The 16020-nt window shown below is 52.1% G+C and overlaps 1 protein-coding gene across 3 annotated transcripts in view; it reads left to right on the top strand.

The window, feature by feature from the left end:
* The window catches only part of SYNGR1 (synaptogyrin 1), a 32094-nt gene that overhangs the window by 12158 nt on the left and 3916 nt on the right, over positions 1-16020 (top strand). For 2 of the 3 annotated variants that reach the window (XM_075553595.1, XM_075553596.1), the window contains exons 2-3: positions 10840-11077; positions 12257-12402. In XM_075553595.1, the coding sequence (XP_075409710.1) occupies positions 10840-11077; positions 12257-12402 (384 nt within the window). Of the gene's footprint in view, positions 1-10839; positions 11078-12256; positions 12403-13868; positions 14116-16020 lie in introns of those variants that run through there. The other variant, XM_075553597.1, reaches the window with a different exon arrangement.

A 16020-nucleotide genomic window follows, 5' to 3' on the forward strand; every position in this document is an offset into this window, starting at 1 on the left:
TACTCTGTCCTAGAGAAAAACTATCAGTCAGAATAGACTCAGCAGCAGTGAGTTAAGCTTCTACTGGGGGAAGGGGCAGTTCATGGGTAGAATTCTTGTTTCCTACTGGAGACCTGGTTCAGCTGCCAGGAAATGTCCCTGTGCTGCTTGGCCATCACCTGACTATTCATGCAGACTCAGCACATTGCTGTGATGCAGAACCTCCCAACTAAGGCAGACTGGGAAGAAAGAAGACTGGAGATCCACTTCCAAAAACCAGCCAGTGAAACACACACACACACACACACCCCAGCACTGCAGTCTGATTCACAACCAACCATGGAGTGGCGCTAGAGAATTGTCAGAGGAGAATTGGGTTCCTGAGGTTCCCAATGGCTGGGTTTTGGTTTCTAAACCTTTCATTGTGAATTGGATGAAGGTTTACAGAGCAGGTCGTCAGTCTTAACATTCAGCACTTCAAACATAGGTTGTTTCAACTCGTCCATGGCAGTCCTGCATAGCCCACTGCCTCCTGGTGTTTCCGGTTTGCATTCCTCTTTTCTTGGCCCTCTCTGTAAATGCTGCCCTTTCAGTCTTACACAGGGCTGAGTTCTGTTCCAGACATGGAGGGTGACTAAGGGCCTTAGTTGTGTGGGTCCCCCTGCCTCTCTGTGACCAGCAAGGCTGGTCTCCTATGTTATCTCGCACTCTAGGGCCTTCTAATGAGATCCTTTTCAGAGAAGTTGGTAGTGAAAGCCGGGCACTATCTAGTTCTCTGGCTCCAGAGTCATGGAGACTGATTATGCGGGGTCTGTTAGTTGGAAACAATGGACTCCTTGTTTCCACGAACCTTTCTCAGACAGGGAGAGGCAGAGAGAGTAGCTGGCTGCTCCTGAGCTTTTAAAACTCCAGTCGCTACTCAGCCAAGTAAGATGTAGAAGATTGTCTTGAACCACTTTATGCCAGTTGGCCTTGGCATCCCTCAAGACTGTGGTTCTGACCCCCGGTCCCTCATGGTGCTTAGTTTTGTCTGAAGAAATTCTCAAACCTTTGTTCCCAGTGTGTCCGCGCCGCCGCCACCTCACACACCCATACATGGATATAACGGCGCCACAGGTGCCTGTACACAGATTCTCTTTCAAGCCTACATCTATATTTGTGGATACACGCCCACTCTCCCTCCCACACCTGCTCACAATCCAAGCATGTCCTCGCAGAGCCCCACAACTGCACGATTGTATAGGCAGTGGCATGTGCCTCTGTTGCTCTTGCCACCCCCCCAGGGTCTTCCCCTGCAGCCATCATTTCCCCTAACCCTCCTCCGTCACCTAAGTCAATACGTGGGTACCCTCCAGCACACAGCTTCCCTCCCTCTCTTCCCCTGATAGCCCCCAAAGCGTTTCTTTGGGTGTGAAACCCTATTTTTGACTTTCTATCACACTGCTTTCCAGCAACATTTGTTCTGTTTGTGATTGGCTACTTTCACTTGGCATCATGGCCTCCAGGTCCATCCATGCTGGGAGGTGTTTTTCCAGATTCCTCGTTATTCCATGACATTTCACAGTATTCCGCTGTGTGTGTGTAGCAGAGTTTATCGATCCACTCTTACTCTTCTGGTGTCTCCATCTTCTTGCTGTTGTAAGCAGTGCTGCGATGAAGATGGGTGTTCATATGCGTCTCCGCTCTTACTTCTCTAGACCAGCGGTTCTAAACCTTCCTGATGCCGCCACCCTTTCTTTCATACACCTCCTCGTGCTGTGGGGACCCTCCAACCATCAAATTATTTTCCTTGCTACTTCATCACTGTCATTTTGCTACTATTAAGGAGAAGGAGACTCCTGTGAAAGGGTCGTTTGACCCCCCAAGGGGATCGCGAACCCCAGGTTGAGAATTGCTGCTCTAGGTGGTCCAAGTCGTGGGATTGCTGGGTCTTAACGGTATTTCTACTCCCAATTTTTTAAAAACATTTTATTAGGGGCTCATACAACTCTTATCACAATCCATACATATACATACATCAATTGTATAAAGCATATCTGCACATTCCCTGCCCCAATCATTCTCAGAGCATTTGTTCTCCACTTAAGCCCTTTGCATCAGGTCCTCTTTTTTTTCCCCTCCCTCCCCACTCCCCCCTCCCTCATGTACCCTTGGTAATTTATACATTGTTATTTTGTCATATCTTGCCCTATCCGGAGTCTCCCTTCCCCCCCTTCTCTGCCGTCCATCTCCCAGGGAGGAGGTCACATGTGGATCCTTGTAATCAGTTCCCCCTTTCCAACCCACTCACCCTCCACTCACCCAGCATCGCCCCTCACACCCTTGGTCCTGAAGGTATCATCCACCCTGGATTCCCTGTGTCTCTAGCCCTCATATGTACCAGTGTACAACCTCTGCCCTATCCAGCCCTGCAAGGTAGAATTCGGATCATGGTAGTTGGGGGGAGGAAGCATCCAGGATCTGGGGGAAAGCTGTGTTCTTCATGTACTGTCTCGCATCCTGACTGACCCATCTCCTCTCCTAAACCCCTCTATGAGGAGATCTCCAGTGGCCGACACTTGGGCCTTGGGTCTCTACTCTGCACTTCCCCCTTCATTCAATATCATGTGTATATATATATATATATATATATATATATATATATATATATATATATATATACACACACACACACACACACACACATATACATATCTATTTTTTTTGCATGATGCCTTATACCTGGTCCCTTTGGCACCTCGTGATCGCATAGGCTGGTGTGCTTCTTCCATGTGGGCTTTTTTGCTTCTGAGCTAGATGGCCGCTTGTTCACCTTCAAGCCTTTAAGACCCTAGACACTATCTCTTTTGATAGCCGGGCACCATCAGCTTTCTTCACCACATTTACTTGTTCACCCTTTTTGGCTACAGCAGTTGTGTCGGGAGAGTGAGTATCATAGAGTTCCAATTTAATAAAAGAAAGTATTCATGCATTGAGGGAGTGTTTGAGTAGAGGCCCAAGGTCCTTCCGCCACCTTAATACTTAACCTATAAATATAGACACATAGATCTATTTCCCCATCCTCATTTGTACATTTGCATGTACATGTCTTTGTCTAGACCTCTATAAATGCACTTTGACTCCTAGCTCTTTCCTCCATCTCCCTTGACTTTCCTCCTGCCCTACTACCATGCTCCGTCCCCACCTGGGCTACAGCTATACCTCTTCTTTACATAACCTTACCCTTGATCATTCCCTGCCAGGCCTGCCACTCCCCCCTCTCTACCATTTTGGGTCCCATGTTGTTCCCTTGTCCCTGTGTTTGTTAACACCACTTCCTTACCCCCCCTACCCCCCCACCCCAAGTCCCCCCGGAACTGTCGGTCCTGTTGTTTTTCCTCCAGATAGTTCATCCAGCCTGTCTTATTTAGACAGACCTGTGGAGACACTAACATGCACGAAAACAAGACAGAGGAAAACAAAGCAACAGTATACAACCAGACAACAAAACAACAAAAACAAACCACTGAAAAAGAACAGAACAAAACAGTTCACAAGAGAAAAGCTTGTAGTTAGTTCAGGGATCGTTTGCTGGCCCTTAGGAGCGTTTTCCAGTCCAGTCTGTTGGGGCACCACACCCTGGCCCCAAAGTCTACTTTCAGCATTCCCTGGGGACCTTGCCACTCCATTCCCTTGCTGTTCCACTGCACTCCCCCAGTGCTTTGCCTTGGTGTGGTGGGATCAGGTCAGGTGCAATTCCCACACTGTGTCTCCGGTGCTGTCCCCTGTATTGCCCTTAGTCAGTGAGGGGCATCATGTCTCATAGTGGGGCCAGCCATGTTGTTCTCTCTGTGGACTGGCTGCTCTACTCAGGAACACCATCCTCACGGCCTGGTTACTCCCAACTTTCTGAGGATGCACCAAACCCCGTGCACAGTGGTCGCACCACTGCACAGCCCGCCGGCTGCAGAGAGAGCGCCAGTCTCTGCAGCCTCACCAGCGTTTGTGGTGTTCCGTTTTTATTTTTGAAACTTAGCTATGGACACCGGGGTGAGTGGTGACTCGTTGTCTGGATTTGTATCTCTCAACCGGCTGACGGTCTCGACCGCTTCTTCATGTCTGTTGGAGGCCTGTGAATGTCTTCTTGATGAGATGCCTGTTCGTGCCTCTGTCCATTTTACGTCGGGTTACTGCTCTCTTTCCTGTTGCGGGGTTGAAGTTTTGGGGTAATTTTGAAGAGGAGCCCCATGTTCGGTTGTTATGACCAAAAATACTTTCCCAGTCAGTGGGCTCTCTTAGGAGGAGGTCTCAGTCCTCTGCTTTGTCCTCTGTCGTTTGTGTTGTTCATTATGTTGGACTGTGTGCTCATGCCATGGCTGAGGGCTGCTGACGTTATTCTTTCATTGATGATCTTTATAGCTTCAGTCTTTGAGCCATCTTGAGATGTATTTGTTTTTAATGACGTGAGAGACGGGTCCTGTTTCCTTCTTCTGCACATGGAGACATGGTTTTGTCAACACCTTTTGCTCAAGAGGCCATCTCTTCCTCATCTGATATGTTTTGGTCCTTTCTGTTCCATTAATCTATGCATCCATCACTGCACCAGTCCCAGGCTGTTTTGACTAGCGTGGCTGTGTTTTGAAATCGGAAAGTGAGAGGTCTCCTACTTTTTCTTTAGGCATCCTCTGCCTTCTGGGGTCACTTTCCTTTCCATATAAAGTTGAAAATTGGTTTTTCCCTCTCTTTTAAGAATGATGTTGGAATCTGGTGCGAGATTGTATTAAATCTGTAGATAGCCTTTGGTAATGTTGACATTTCCACAATATTAAGTCTTCCCATCCATAAGCTCAATTTCTGACAGTAGTGTTTTGTAGTTTTCTTTGTACAGGTGTTTTGTTCCTTTGGTCATATTTTTTCCAAAGTATTCCATCTTTTTCTTTTCAAAATTCTATTTGTTAGCATCAGGGAATCAGCTGATTTTGTATGTTGATCGTACTCCCTACCAGTTTGCTCTTTCGATTAGTTCTGACAAGTTTCTTGCTGAGTCTCTGGTGTGATTTTTGTTTGTTTGTTTTAATAAGATCGTATTATCTGTAAATAGAGTTTTACTTCTTTGTCAGTCTGGATGCCTTTAATTTCCCTTTATTCCCTGCTAGCTCTGGGTAAGACTGGTTGAATAGGAATGGTCTGATCTCTGTTCAGAATGAGAATGCTTTCAGTTTCTCGCAGTTAAGAGCGATGCTGGCCATAGATTGTGTGTGTGTGTCCTTCATTCTGTTGAGGAATTTCCCTTTTATTTTGTCAAATGTGTCTTAGCCAGAATGGGTGTTAGATTTTGTCAAATGCCTTTTCTGTATCAGTTATATGACTACAGGGTTCTTTTTCCTTCATTTTGTTTATGGGATAAATGCATTGGTTGCTTTTCTTTTTTTTTTCTTTTTTTCTTTTTTTTATTTTAACAATTTATTGGGGCTCATACAATTCTTTTCACAGTTCATACATATACATACATCAATTGTATAAAGCACATCTGTACAGTCTTTGCCCTAATCATTTTTTTCTCTTTTCTTCTTTTACATTTTATTAGGGACTCATACAACTCTTACCACAACCCATACATATACATACATCAATTGTATAAAGCACATCCATACATTCCCTGCCCCAATCATTCTCAAGGCATTTGCTCTCCACTTAAGCCCCTTGCATCAGGTCCTCTTTTTTTTCCCCCCTCCCTCCCACATTGGTTGCTTTTCTAATGTGGAATCACCTGCCCATGTTGTTAGATGCTGTCTTAGCAACCCCACCTACACCAGAAGGAGACACTGCCAGGTCCTGTGCCAGCCAGGTGTTCTCTGCTATGCCGTCACTGTGTCCGTCCATCTCTTTGGGGGCCGTCCTCTTTGCCGCTACCCCTCCACTGTCCAAGCCTGATGTCCTCCTCCAGGGACCGGTCTCTCCTCACACTATGTCCAGAGTATGTAAGGAGTCTTGCCATCTGGCCTCTGGGCAACCCCCTGGCCGCACTTCTCCCCAGACAGCAGGGTGTGTCCGGTAGCCGTCCATGCTCTTCGCCAGCACCTGCTGCTGCACGCACTCATTGCGGGCCCTCCGCTCTACCGAATGTGCTGCCCTTTTCCAGTGGCTGGTCTCTCCTGACGTGTCCAAAGTACTTAAGACGTGATTTTTAAAAATTATTAGATATTATTGGATTCTATTGACTAGGATTTTGTTAATTTTGCATCTGTGCTCATGAAAGATCTTGTTTTTTTTTTTAAGTGATGTATCTGCCTGGTTTGGAACTAACATTATGTTCAAGTCATAAAATGAATGCAGGAGGTCCCTCACCTTTTCAGTATTTGGAATAGTTTGGAGTACAGTGGGTGTCGGCTCCTCTCCGAGAGCCCAGTAGAATTCACCAGCAAGGCTCTCAGAGCCTTGCCCTTTGTTGTTGGGAGTTCTTCCTGGATCTGCCCAGTTGTCTCTTTTGTTGTGGGTCTTTTCCCGTTTCCTACTGCAGTCCCATTGCACCTAAACACAGCCGTCTGTTATCCTTGGTGAACGCACCTCCAGGCTCAGTCTTGATAGACGCACCTCCAACCTCACTGCGTCAGTCTCTTTCAAGGCCTTACCTGTTTCTGAAATCTTAGTAGCAATCGTCTGGATTTCTGTTGGCTGTTTTTCTACTTTTTTGTTTATTTTGCCAGTTTGCTCTTAGATCATTTTCTCATTCTTTTCTGGGTTTTCCTTGATTTCGCCTGCAGCTTTCACAATCTTTCTCCCAGTCTGTTGAAGGAGTCTAACTACGGATTTTAAAAATCCTTGTCAGGTAGGTCCACTGCACTTTCTTTTGGCTCTGTGTATTGGTGATTTCTGGTATTGGTGATTTCTGTCTAGTTTCTTTGCGTGACACAAAGTTGTCTGTTGTCCCCAAGACATGGTGGCGGTGGTGTATTTGAATGTTAATTGGGGATTGTGTGCTGGTGAGACCTTCACCACTGTCGTAGACAATGTGAGGGTGTATAATGGCCCCGTTTGCTGTTCATATGGTACAGTTGAGTGCAGGTTTGGGTGGTGTTCCAGCTACCTATCATTGATCATAGGGCTTAGCAGTGAGTAGTGGCCCATACCCAGTAGGAGGCATCCGTGTGGCTGGAGGTATGGGTGTGGCTGGCGCACATAGACACAGTTGCTGTCTCCCATTGGGTGAGAAAATAAAGCAAAAACAAATAATAGCCAAGAAGGGGGCTGGGGAACAAGCAGGAAAAACAGGCAAACAACTGAGAACAAAGAGTTTAATCAACTAAATCAAATTAAAGAAAAAAAACGATTGTAAAGGAAAAGGGCAGAGAGCAAACATAATAAACAAACTTAAGAAATGTGGGAAAGCAAGATGTGTTAGTCTGGGTAGTAGACCAGAGAAACCAGTCCAGAGACAGTCACGGGTATAAGAAAGAGTTTTATGTAAAAGAGCAGTTGTATATTGAGAAAACATCCCAGCCCAGATCAAGTCCATACATCTGATATTAGCCCACATGTCTGATACCAATCTATAGATTCCTGTTCAGACTCACACAACACATGCAGTGACACCGAAGGCAGGAAGAAGGTCACAGGCCAGTAGGTGGAAAGTCTTGTGGATCCGGTGGTGGTGGAAGCCTCCCAGCACTGGCCTGGGTCTCCACGTGGCTCCTCCAGCCCAGGGCTCTGGCTGCATCAGCCTAGCACATCTGCCTGGTCATCAGGAGGATGAAGCAGAGAGAGAGAGTGTGTCTGCCCTCCAGTGAGCTATTTATCTCCTTCCAGCCTCCAGATGAGGTCATCATGCTGCAACCTGACCCACAGGCTAGACTCCACCCCTTCGCAAGTTGACAGCAGATTATGTAACTGCCACCCAAGAGAAGAAGAGACTAGTAAAGAAAAAGGAGTTGGATAGAAGGAGAATCAGGAAAGGGAAGAGAAAGAGCCAAGAAAGAATTAAAACAAGGAAAGGGAACCAGGAGATTGGGGTTCAAGGTCAGGCCCTCATAGCAACCTAGTGCCACCTTCTCGTTCTTGCTCTCTGTTCAGCTGTGCTGTCGCGCACCTGGGGACAATGCAGTTTCCTCTGCTCTATCGGGCGACCATGAGGATGGGAGCCTGTGGCGGGACAGAGGTGTGAGCCAGGGGGGTCCTGTCGGGTCTGAGGGCACAGGTGCGTTTCCAGCTGCTGCCCCACCCCAGGCCAGGGCGCTGAACCAGGACCCTGCCTCAGAATCCCTCTTAACCCTGTGCCCTGCAGGTCTCCAGACCTTCCATCATGCACTTCCTGGAAAAGGCTTTGAGCCAATCCGCCCATCAAATGTAGACGTACACGACGTTTCCTATGGGTAACTGCTGTGTCAGTATGTCCTGCACATTATCAGACCTATGTAGTGGCATTTTTAGGAGGTGTGATAAAGATAAATAGGCATAGGTGTAAGGTGGGAACCTATGGGAAAAAGAAAACTTGGATTTTTCCACTCACACGAGTCTGGCATGTGGTCCGGTGCCTGCCTGCGAGGCAGGGCCGCCCCAGCGGATTCTAGCCCTGGCTGTAATCCTTTGTTGGAAACTCCCTGCCATCAAGTCTGTTCGGGCTCGGGGCGACCCCGCAGGACAGAGCTGAACTGCCTCCGTGGGTTTCTGAGACGGAGGCTTCACGGGAGTAGAACAATGCCTCTCCCGTGCTTTCCCCACACCCACTCTGCAGCCACTGCCCCTCCCAGTGTGTGCTGTGGGAGGGACGTCTGGGTTGGACTGAAATAATGGTGTCTGCAGACAAAGGTGGGAAGGCCAGCGATGCAGAATCTGGATAACAGAAATCTCTACTCCCCCCAGCCCCCAGCCACTCTGGAGGTCCCGCCTTTTGACTGTGGCCCCACAGGCCTGGGTGTCCTCCCCCGGACCCGTCTTCTTGTTTTTCTTTTGTGAGCATTGTGGAGACCAGGTGAGCGCGCAGCAGAGCAGACTCCAGCTCCACAGTCTCCACCACCTGGTGACAAGGATGACACTGACTTGTACCACCATGCTCGCCCTCCTTGTCAGGGGTGTTCCTCCCCCAAGAACTGAGGCTCACGATCCCCTACAGCTCCTAGCTCATCTTTCCGGCTGTAGTTGTCCATTGTTAGACTGATCTTAAAAGAGCACAACGCTCAGTGCAGGCTTCCTTTCCCAGGTAAGCTACTGTCGTTTGGTTTCACGAAGACGCCAGGGGAGATTTCTGGTTGAAGGTTTAACGTTTATCTCATGGCAGAAGTTTCAGGGGTTCTCCCAGCCGCTGTGGCACCAGAAAGTCTAGATTCCATGAGACTTTGGAAGTCTGTTCTGCACCATCCCTGTCTTGATCAGGAGCCTCCTAAAGTGTCTTTGGTCAAAATGCGCGGGGGTGGTAGCCTGGCACCCTTCAGTTCTTCTGGTCTCGTGGCAAAGGAGGCACCTGTTCCTGGAGGCAGTGAGCCACCCATTCCATTTTCTGCTCCGATTCCTGGCTCTCCTTCCTGCCTTGTTCCAGGCAGCTGGAGACCCAATGACTGTGCTTTGGATACCCACCTGCAAGCTTTTAGGACCCCAGGCATCATGCAAGGGACCAGGAGGTAGACCAGAAACACTAAGCATGTTATCAGGCCAATTAGTTGGGGTGTCCCGTGAAACCATGTCCTTAAACCTCCAAGCAGCCTCGCATCTCCAGTGAAGAGAGGAACAAGGAAAAGGCTAGGACGGGGGCGTGGGACTCTGGGAACGTTAGCCACCACCTGGACCTCAGCTGCCTCGTGTGCTCAGTGCTATTCATTGTCTTTGGGGAAAACAACAGTTCGTTGCTGGGGAGTCCATTCTGACACAGCAACCCTACAGGACAGCGGCGCACTCTGGGTTTCCGAGGTTGTAATGCTGTATGGGAGCAGAAAGCCTAATCTTTCTCCCTCGGAGCAGCTGGTAGTTTTGAACTGCTGATCTTACAATCAGCAACTCAGTGCACAACCCACTGTACTACCAGGGCTCTAGGGCTCTTGTGATCGATTGCTGGGTAACAAATTACCTCAAGACTCAGTGGCTTTGGAATAGCATGCATTAATGCCCCTTTATTCCTATGAGCCAGGAGTCTGCGTGTAGGTCTCTCACAGGATGCAGTCAAGGTGTCAGGGCTGAGGTCTCATCCGCAAGCTCCCCTGCGGGCAGGTGCACATCCAAGCTCACCTGTGTGGTGGCTGGCACATTTCCTGCCCGGCAGGCTCAGTTCCTTGCCACATGGGCCTCGCCCATTGCTGTCCAGGAGCCTGCCTCACATATGTCCAAGTAGAACTCCGCTCCACAGGGCTAGTGGAGAAACAGGTCTTCAGGCTTTTCTAGGAAGGCGGGCTCCACCAGCTGGCCTCCATCAGACTGACCGAGGGAGAGGAGGAGGCGAGGCAGGCCAGCCAGCGGGAAGCCACGGTCTCTTTGTAACCTCATCTTAAGTGATATCGGGTCACGTGCACCGTGCTCTGTGCGAAGCAAGGCAGTGGGCCCAACCCTCACTCCAGGGGAGTCTGCACACAGAAGCAAACGCCAGGAGGCCAAGTGAGTTTTCATGTGCTTCTGCCACAGAAATACCACAAGAGGGTGGCATTCGTGAAAATAAGTGATTTTCTTGTTGTTTGCTGCTCTTTGGGTGCCACCACGAGTCGCCATCAACTCACTGACCATGGGTTTGGCAAGTCTTTGGTTCCTAGGGAAGAGGAAGGAATCCATTGTCTGTCTGTCTCTTTCTCTCACTCTCTACCCCTGCACAATGACACACCTACCTGCTGCTGTCCAGGGTGGAGAGCCCCGGGCAGGCAGGCCTGGCACCCCGTCCTGTCTCACCCTGCTCCCTGCCCCCAGGTCTTCTCCATCGTGGTGTTTGGCTCCATCGTGAACGAGGGCTACCTCAACAGCGTCTCCAAGGGCGAGGAGTTCTGCATCTACAATCGCAACCCCAGCGCCTGCAGATACGGGGTGACAGTGGGCGTGCTGGCTTTCCTCACCTGCATGTTCTACCTGGCCCTGGACGTGTACTTCCCCCAGATTAGCAGTGTCAAGGATCGCAAGAAGGCCGTCCTGTCTGACATCGGCGTCTCGGGTGAGACCCCACCCAGCAGGCGGGCATCCCCACAGCTGGGGGTGGGATCTGCCAGTCCTCACACTTCCACCCCTGGGAGGTGGGTGCAGGGACAGACTCGGGTTGCATGGCTGGCCACAGACAAGCTTCAGGGATGGGTGGGACCAGGCAGGAATACAGACCCCACAATAGCTCCTGGCTTCATGGGGTGCAGGGGCAAAGTGCATAGTGGAATTGGACCTGTGCCACATTCAGGGGCAGTGCCTGGTTCCCCTGGGCTCTATGTCCTTTTCTGGTGGTCTTCCATGAATACACTGGCACACACCCTAGGGGTTCGGGCAGAGCTTGGGGCTGATTTGTGCCCTCCAGAAGCAGCCTTGGATGGACGGGCTTCTTGCTCTCTGCCCCCGTGAGCTCCCCAGGAATCACTGCTAGATGTCTGGTGTCGGTGGAGCTGTCAGGACTTGGGGTGTCTGTCCAGGTCTGGGCACATTGCCCCTCAGCCCCCTGTTGCCAATGAGGGGCTGGGTCTCTGCCAATTCCTTCCAGTTGGACAGAGCAGAACCCCAAGCCATGTCTGTGAGGTTATTCCATCACTGGCCTGAGCCCCTCCTGCCTGATGGGTGGGAGCAGGCGCCACTACCCCATGGTTGGGGCAAGCTTGTCCTCTGGGCCTCAGCCTGGCAGCCGTCTCTCTGTAGGTCACAGAGCTGTGTCCCATGGCGCCCCAGGGCCTCTGGGAGGTGAACAGGGCCCTGGAGTAGCTCTGGCCCTAGCTGGGTGGGTGGGCCTTAGTTACTCACAGGAAGAGCAAACACTCCCACTATTAATATGTCTCCCCTTCCCCCCACATACACACACATGTGTTAAAACCGGAGAACCTAGAGTCACGGCCCAGGGCCCCAGGTTGAGCTGCCCCTCCCTCCACCTCCGGGGGTTCTGCAGTCTAGTCTAGCAGGGTAGGTGAGCTGAAGCCTCAGCTAACTGGCCCTTCTCTTTCTCTTCTTCTTCCTCCCTCACTGCATGGCCCCTCCGGTGTCTCTTGCACCTCACTGATGTCCCCTCTTACCCCCTCCTTGGCCTCTCCTCTGGGCGGGGACCTACTCTGGACTTCTCCCGGTCCCATGCCTCCCCCTCCAACCTCGACACCCCCTCCCCATCCCACCTCGGTCGGCACGCATGGCACTATGGACACCCCAGTCTTGTGGGCCTTTCTCTGGTTTGTGGGCTTCTGCTACCTGGCCAACCAGTGGCAGGTCTCCAAGCCCGAGGACAATCCTCTGAACGAAAGGACGGATGCGGCCCGGGCGGCCATCGCCTTCTCCTTCTTCTCCATCATCACCTGGGTGAGTGTAGCTGCCCAGCCGCCTCTGGTCAAGGGCCTGGGCAGGAAGCTGTCCCCTTACACCCTTCTTCATCCATCTGCCCGTGTGGTGGGCAGGTCACCGCAGGATGCCTGGTCTGGGGTGCCTGCCCTGGGAAGGAGATCACTGCTCACAAGGACAGCCTTGCAGTGACGGCAGACCCTGCTTCACTACAGAGCAGGGTGCCCACTTCCTGTGGGCTGTGGACACCCAAAACCACCCCAAGTGGTTGGTATTTATGATCTTCTTTTACAATGGGCTGCTAACCACAAGGTTGGCGGTTCAATTCCACCAGCCGCTCCAGGGGTGAAGATGAGGCTGTCTGCCCCCATAGAGAGATGTACAGCTTCAGGAACCCCAGGGAGCAATTCTACCCTATCCTACAGGGTCACTGTAAGTCTTTGTGGCAGGGGGATGAATTTTTGAGGGAGGTCTGGCCTCCCTGGGGATTCCAGGCTGGAAAGGAGCTCATGCCCTGGAGTGAGGTGGCCTCCGTGTTTGCATCTGTAACCCAGGGGAGGTTGGTTTGGGGTGAGTGCAGGTCACAGGCTCAGACTAGGCAGGTGGGTAGGTGGGACAGGCCAGTGTCTTAACCATCCAGGTAGAGCACCAGGAACTGGGGGACAGGTGGACAGAGAAGCCAGAAATGTGAATTGCTGTGTGAAATCTGATCTCTGGCACTGTGTTCCCATGAAAAGTCAGAGGAGCCTGCTGGCACAGAGCCCACCTCTGCAGCCACACCGCTGCTGGCTGCCGGCCCCGCCTGCTGGCTGGGTCTAGCCTTTGCGGTGTTGCCCATCCCACCTGACTCCCACCCTCAGACCCTGCCTCTTCCTCCCACCCAGGAGGGCTTATTTCTCTCCATGGAAGCCCCTAGAGTAAGGTGACCAGATTTTAACATTGGTAAAGCGGGACACCATTGATGAAACTCATATCCTGGCGAAATAGCCACATGGCAGCCGAAAACCGTGTACCCTAGCTTGTCGTGCATTCTTTCCAAAAATCGGGGCTTTTTTAAACGCCCCTGGACAAATTGTTAAAAAAAAAAGAAAGCAGGACGTCTGGTCACCTTACCCTAGATATCTATTTCCCTCTGTCACCCCGTCACCTAATACCTTCTTAGGAGCTAGACAATCGGGCACGCCAGGTGGTTCAGTTATGATCTACGCCTCCACCATATGCCCTCAAGCATGGGTGGGAAGAACCAGGTGACCCCAGCGGACCACACCCTGAGAAGGTCCCGCCCAGTCCCCCGCTGGAGGATGCTGAGAGCGGTGCCCGCCCCCACCCCTCCCCGGTGCTCGTGGCACTGACTCCCAAGCTGGGGAGTGATTGGACACCATATTCCCGGGGTGGGTCTCAGGGCCTTGAATGACAGGCGCCTGCCCCGCCCCCTGACGCCCCCCTCGGCGGCGGTCCCGTCGCCCCACCCCGCTCTCTCCCGGCAGAGCCTGAGCGCAGCCCTGGCCGTGCGGCGATTCAAGGACCTCTCCTACCAGGAGGAGTACAGCACGCTGTTTCCCGCCGCTGCCCAGCCTTAGGCCGGGGCCGGTGTCCCCTCCAGGGCCATTTGCGGGGGCGGCCCTAGTGCCCCAGACACCCCGGCTGGAGGCCTGTCTTGGCGGCCCTGTCTTCATTGCTGCCTCCTTCTCCTTGTGTTTGTTTGTTCGTTTAGTAAACATTTATTGAGCAGCCGGCGTGTGCCCTGTGGTGGATCACATGGGGTCCCGGGCCCAGGAGGGCCCAGGCTGGTGAAGGGGGCCCTGGCCTGCCAAGTCTCCCAAGAGGGGAGAGGCTATGAAGAGGGTTGAAGGGAGACTCGACGCCCAGGCTCCCAGGAGAGTCAGAGAGCCCAGTGGCAGAGCTAGGGGCATTCTGTGATGGTCCCAAGGAGGGTTTCACAGCCTCCGTTCTCCGGTGACGGGCTGCCAAGAGAGGAGCCCCGGAGCCACGCTGCTGCCCGTGCTGGGGGGCCCTGAGCAACCCTGTGCACCTCCCCAGCTTCAGACCTACTGGGAGTGGGGGTGGTGAGGACGAAGCAAGGCCTGGCACATGGCTCAGCTCAGGAATGCTCAATAAATGTCAGCTCTTTTGTTCACCCATCCGTCTGTCCATCCATCCACCTATTCACCCATCCAGCCAACCGCCCTTCCACCGTCCCTCTCTATTCAGCCATCCATCCTTCTACCTATTTATCTGTCCATCCATCCACCCTTCCACCTATTCGTCTATCCATCCTTCCTTCCACATCCACCCATTCACTGCAGAGAGACAGGGGAGCCTCCATAATCTGTTCTGGGGTGATTCTCATGTGGGGAATCCCTGTTCTTCCAGAGGACTCTGGTCCCCAGTTCTGCACAGGTTCCCTCATCAGGGGCCTCAGCTGCCCAAGCACAAGTTGAGGAACAGAAAAGGGCCCCGAGACCAACTCCTCAGCTTTGCTGAGCACACAGGCAGTGAGTTCCCCAGCAGTGGAAGCATACAAGCACAGACTGCTACTAAAGACTGCCTGCTCTGTGGGAAGCAGGCCTCCTGTCTGAGGGGCCCTTGAGCTGGATGGCCAAGATGGCCCAGGTGCTGTGGTACCTCCCCTGCGAGGAGCCACAGAGGTCAACCAGGATCCAGCCCAAACAGGGGACCCAGGAGCTCCTGGGAAAAGTGAGTCATAGACCTTTCATCCCTTCCCTGCATGCTCCGTGCGCTCACAGACAGCCTGAGATGCCTTTGGCCTGGCCTCTGCCCTGGAGCTCACTGCCTCCCCCAATTCCCAGCAGCTGGGACCACATGTCAAGCTAGTGGAAAAACCCAGGAGGCCCACACTCGGCCTGGCTTCCCAGGAAGGACAGACTGCCCCTCGTTGGGAAACTGACCGTAGGAAGGGAGACAGGGAGGGCCCTGGCCAGGGAAGGGCAGGACCCCCACATCCAGGTGTGAGCTCCGACACCAGCTGGCTGCTGTGGCCCCGCCCTTCTCTGGGCCCCGCCTTTCCCACCGCAGGCTGATTTCCTTGGGCTGTGAAGTCCCGGGAAAGGCTGTGGCCGTAAACCTGTCGGCTATTTGTATGATGCTTCGTATTAAGGACAGTGACTCCTTCCCATGCTCAGTGTGGTTCCTGTCATTGGCCTTCATAACAAAGCGGTTGCTTTCATCACAAAAGAATTCCCAACTGGTGCCTGGATGCTGGAGGCAAGCCCTTCTTAAATGGGGTTCTGGGAAACAGGGTATCTGAGGCTGGAGAACGCTGGTGAACCGTTGCTCTCCATAGTCTGGCCATTCCCAGCACACACGAAGAAGCCAGGCCAAGCGTAGGACATGTCCTGCTTCTGAAACCGGCTTCACGCTGGTTAACATGCCTCCCCACGTTCCTCTGACCGGTATTTCAGAAGGACTCACAGTTGGTCACAAGTGGTGGCCGTCCTAAATCCCAGTGACTTGAACGCGGCGACTTTGGTCTGGGGCAGGTTGACGTAGCAACCCGGCCTCTCCCACCTCTCCAACTAGACCTGTGGCCTCGTGGTCCAGCGTGGCTGGCAGTGCGCCAGCCATCATGCCTGTATTCCCAGCACTTCCCTGGAGGGTGAACTGAAGTACATGGTCCTC

The sequence above is a fragment of the Tenrec ecaudatus genome, chromosome 6 (genome assembly GCF_050624435.1).
Source record: "Tenrec ecaudatus isolate mTenEca1 chromosome 6, mTenEca1.hap1, whole genome shotgun sequence".
NCBI lineage: Eukaryota > Metazoa > Chordata > Mammalia > Afrosoricida > Tenrecidae > Tenrec > Tenrec ecaudatus.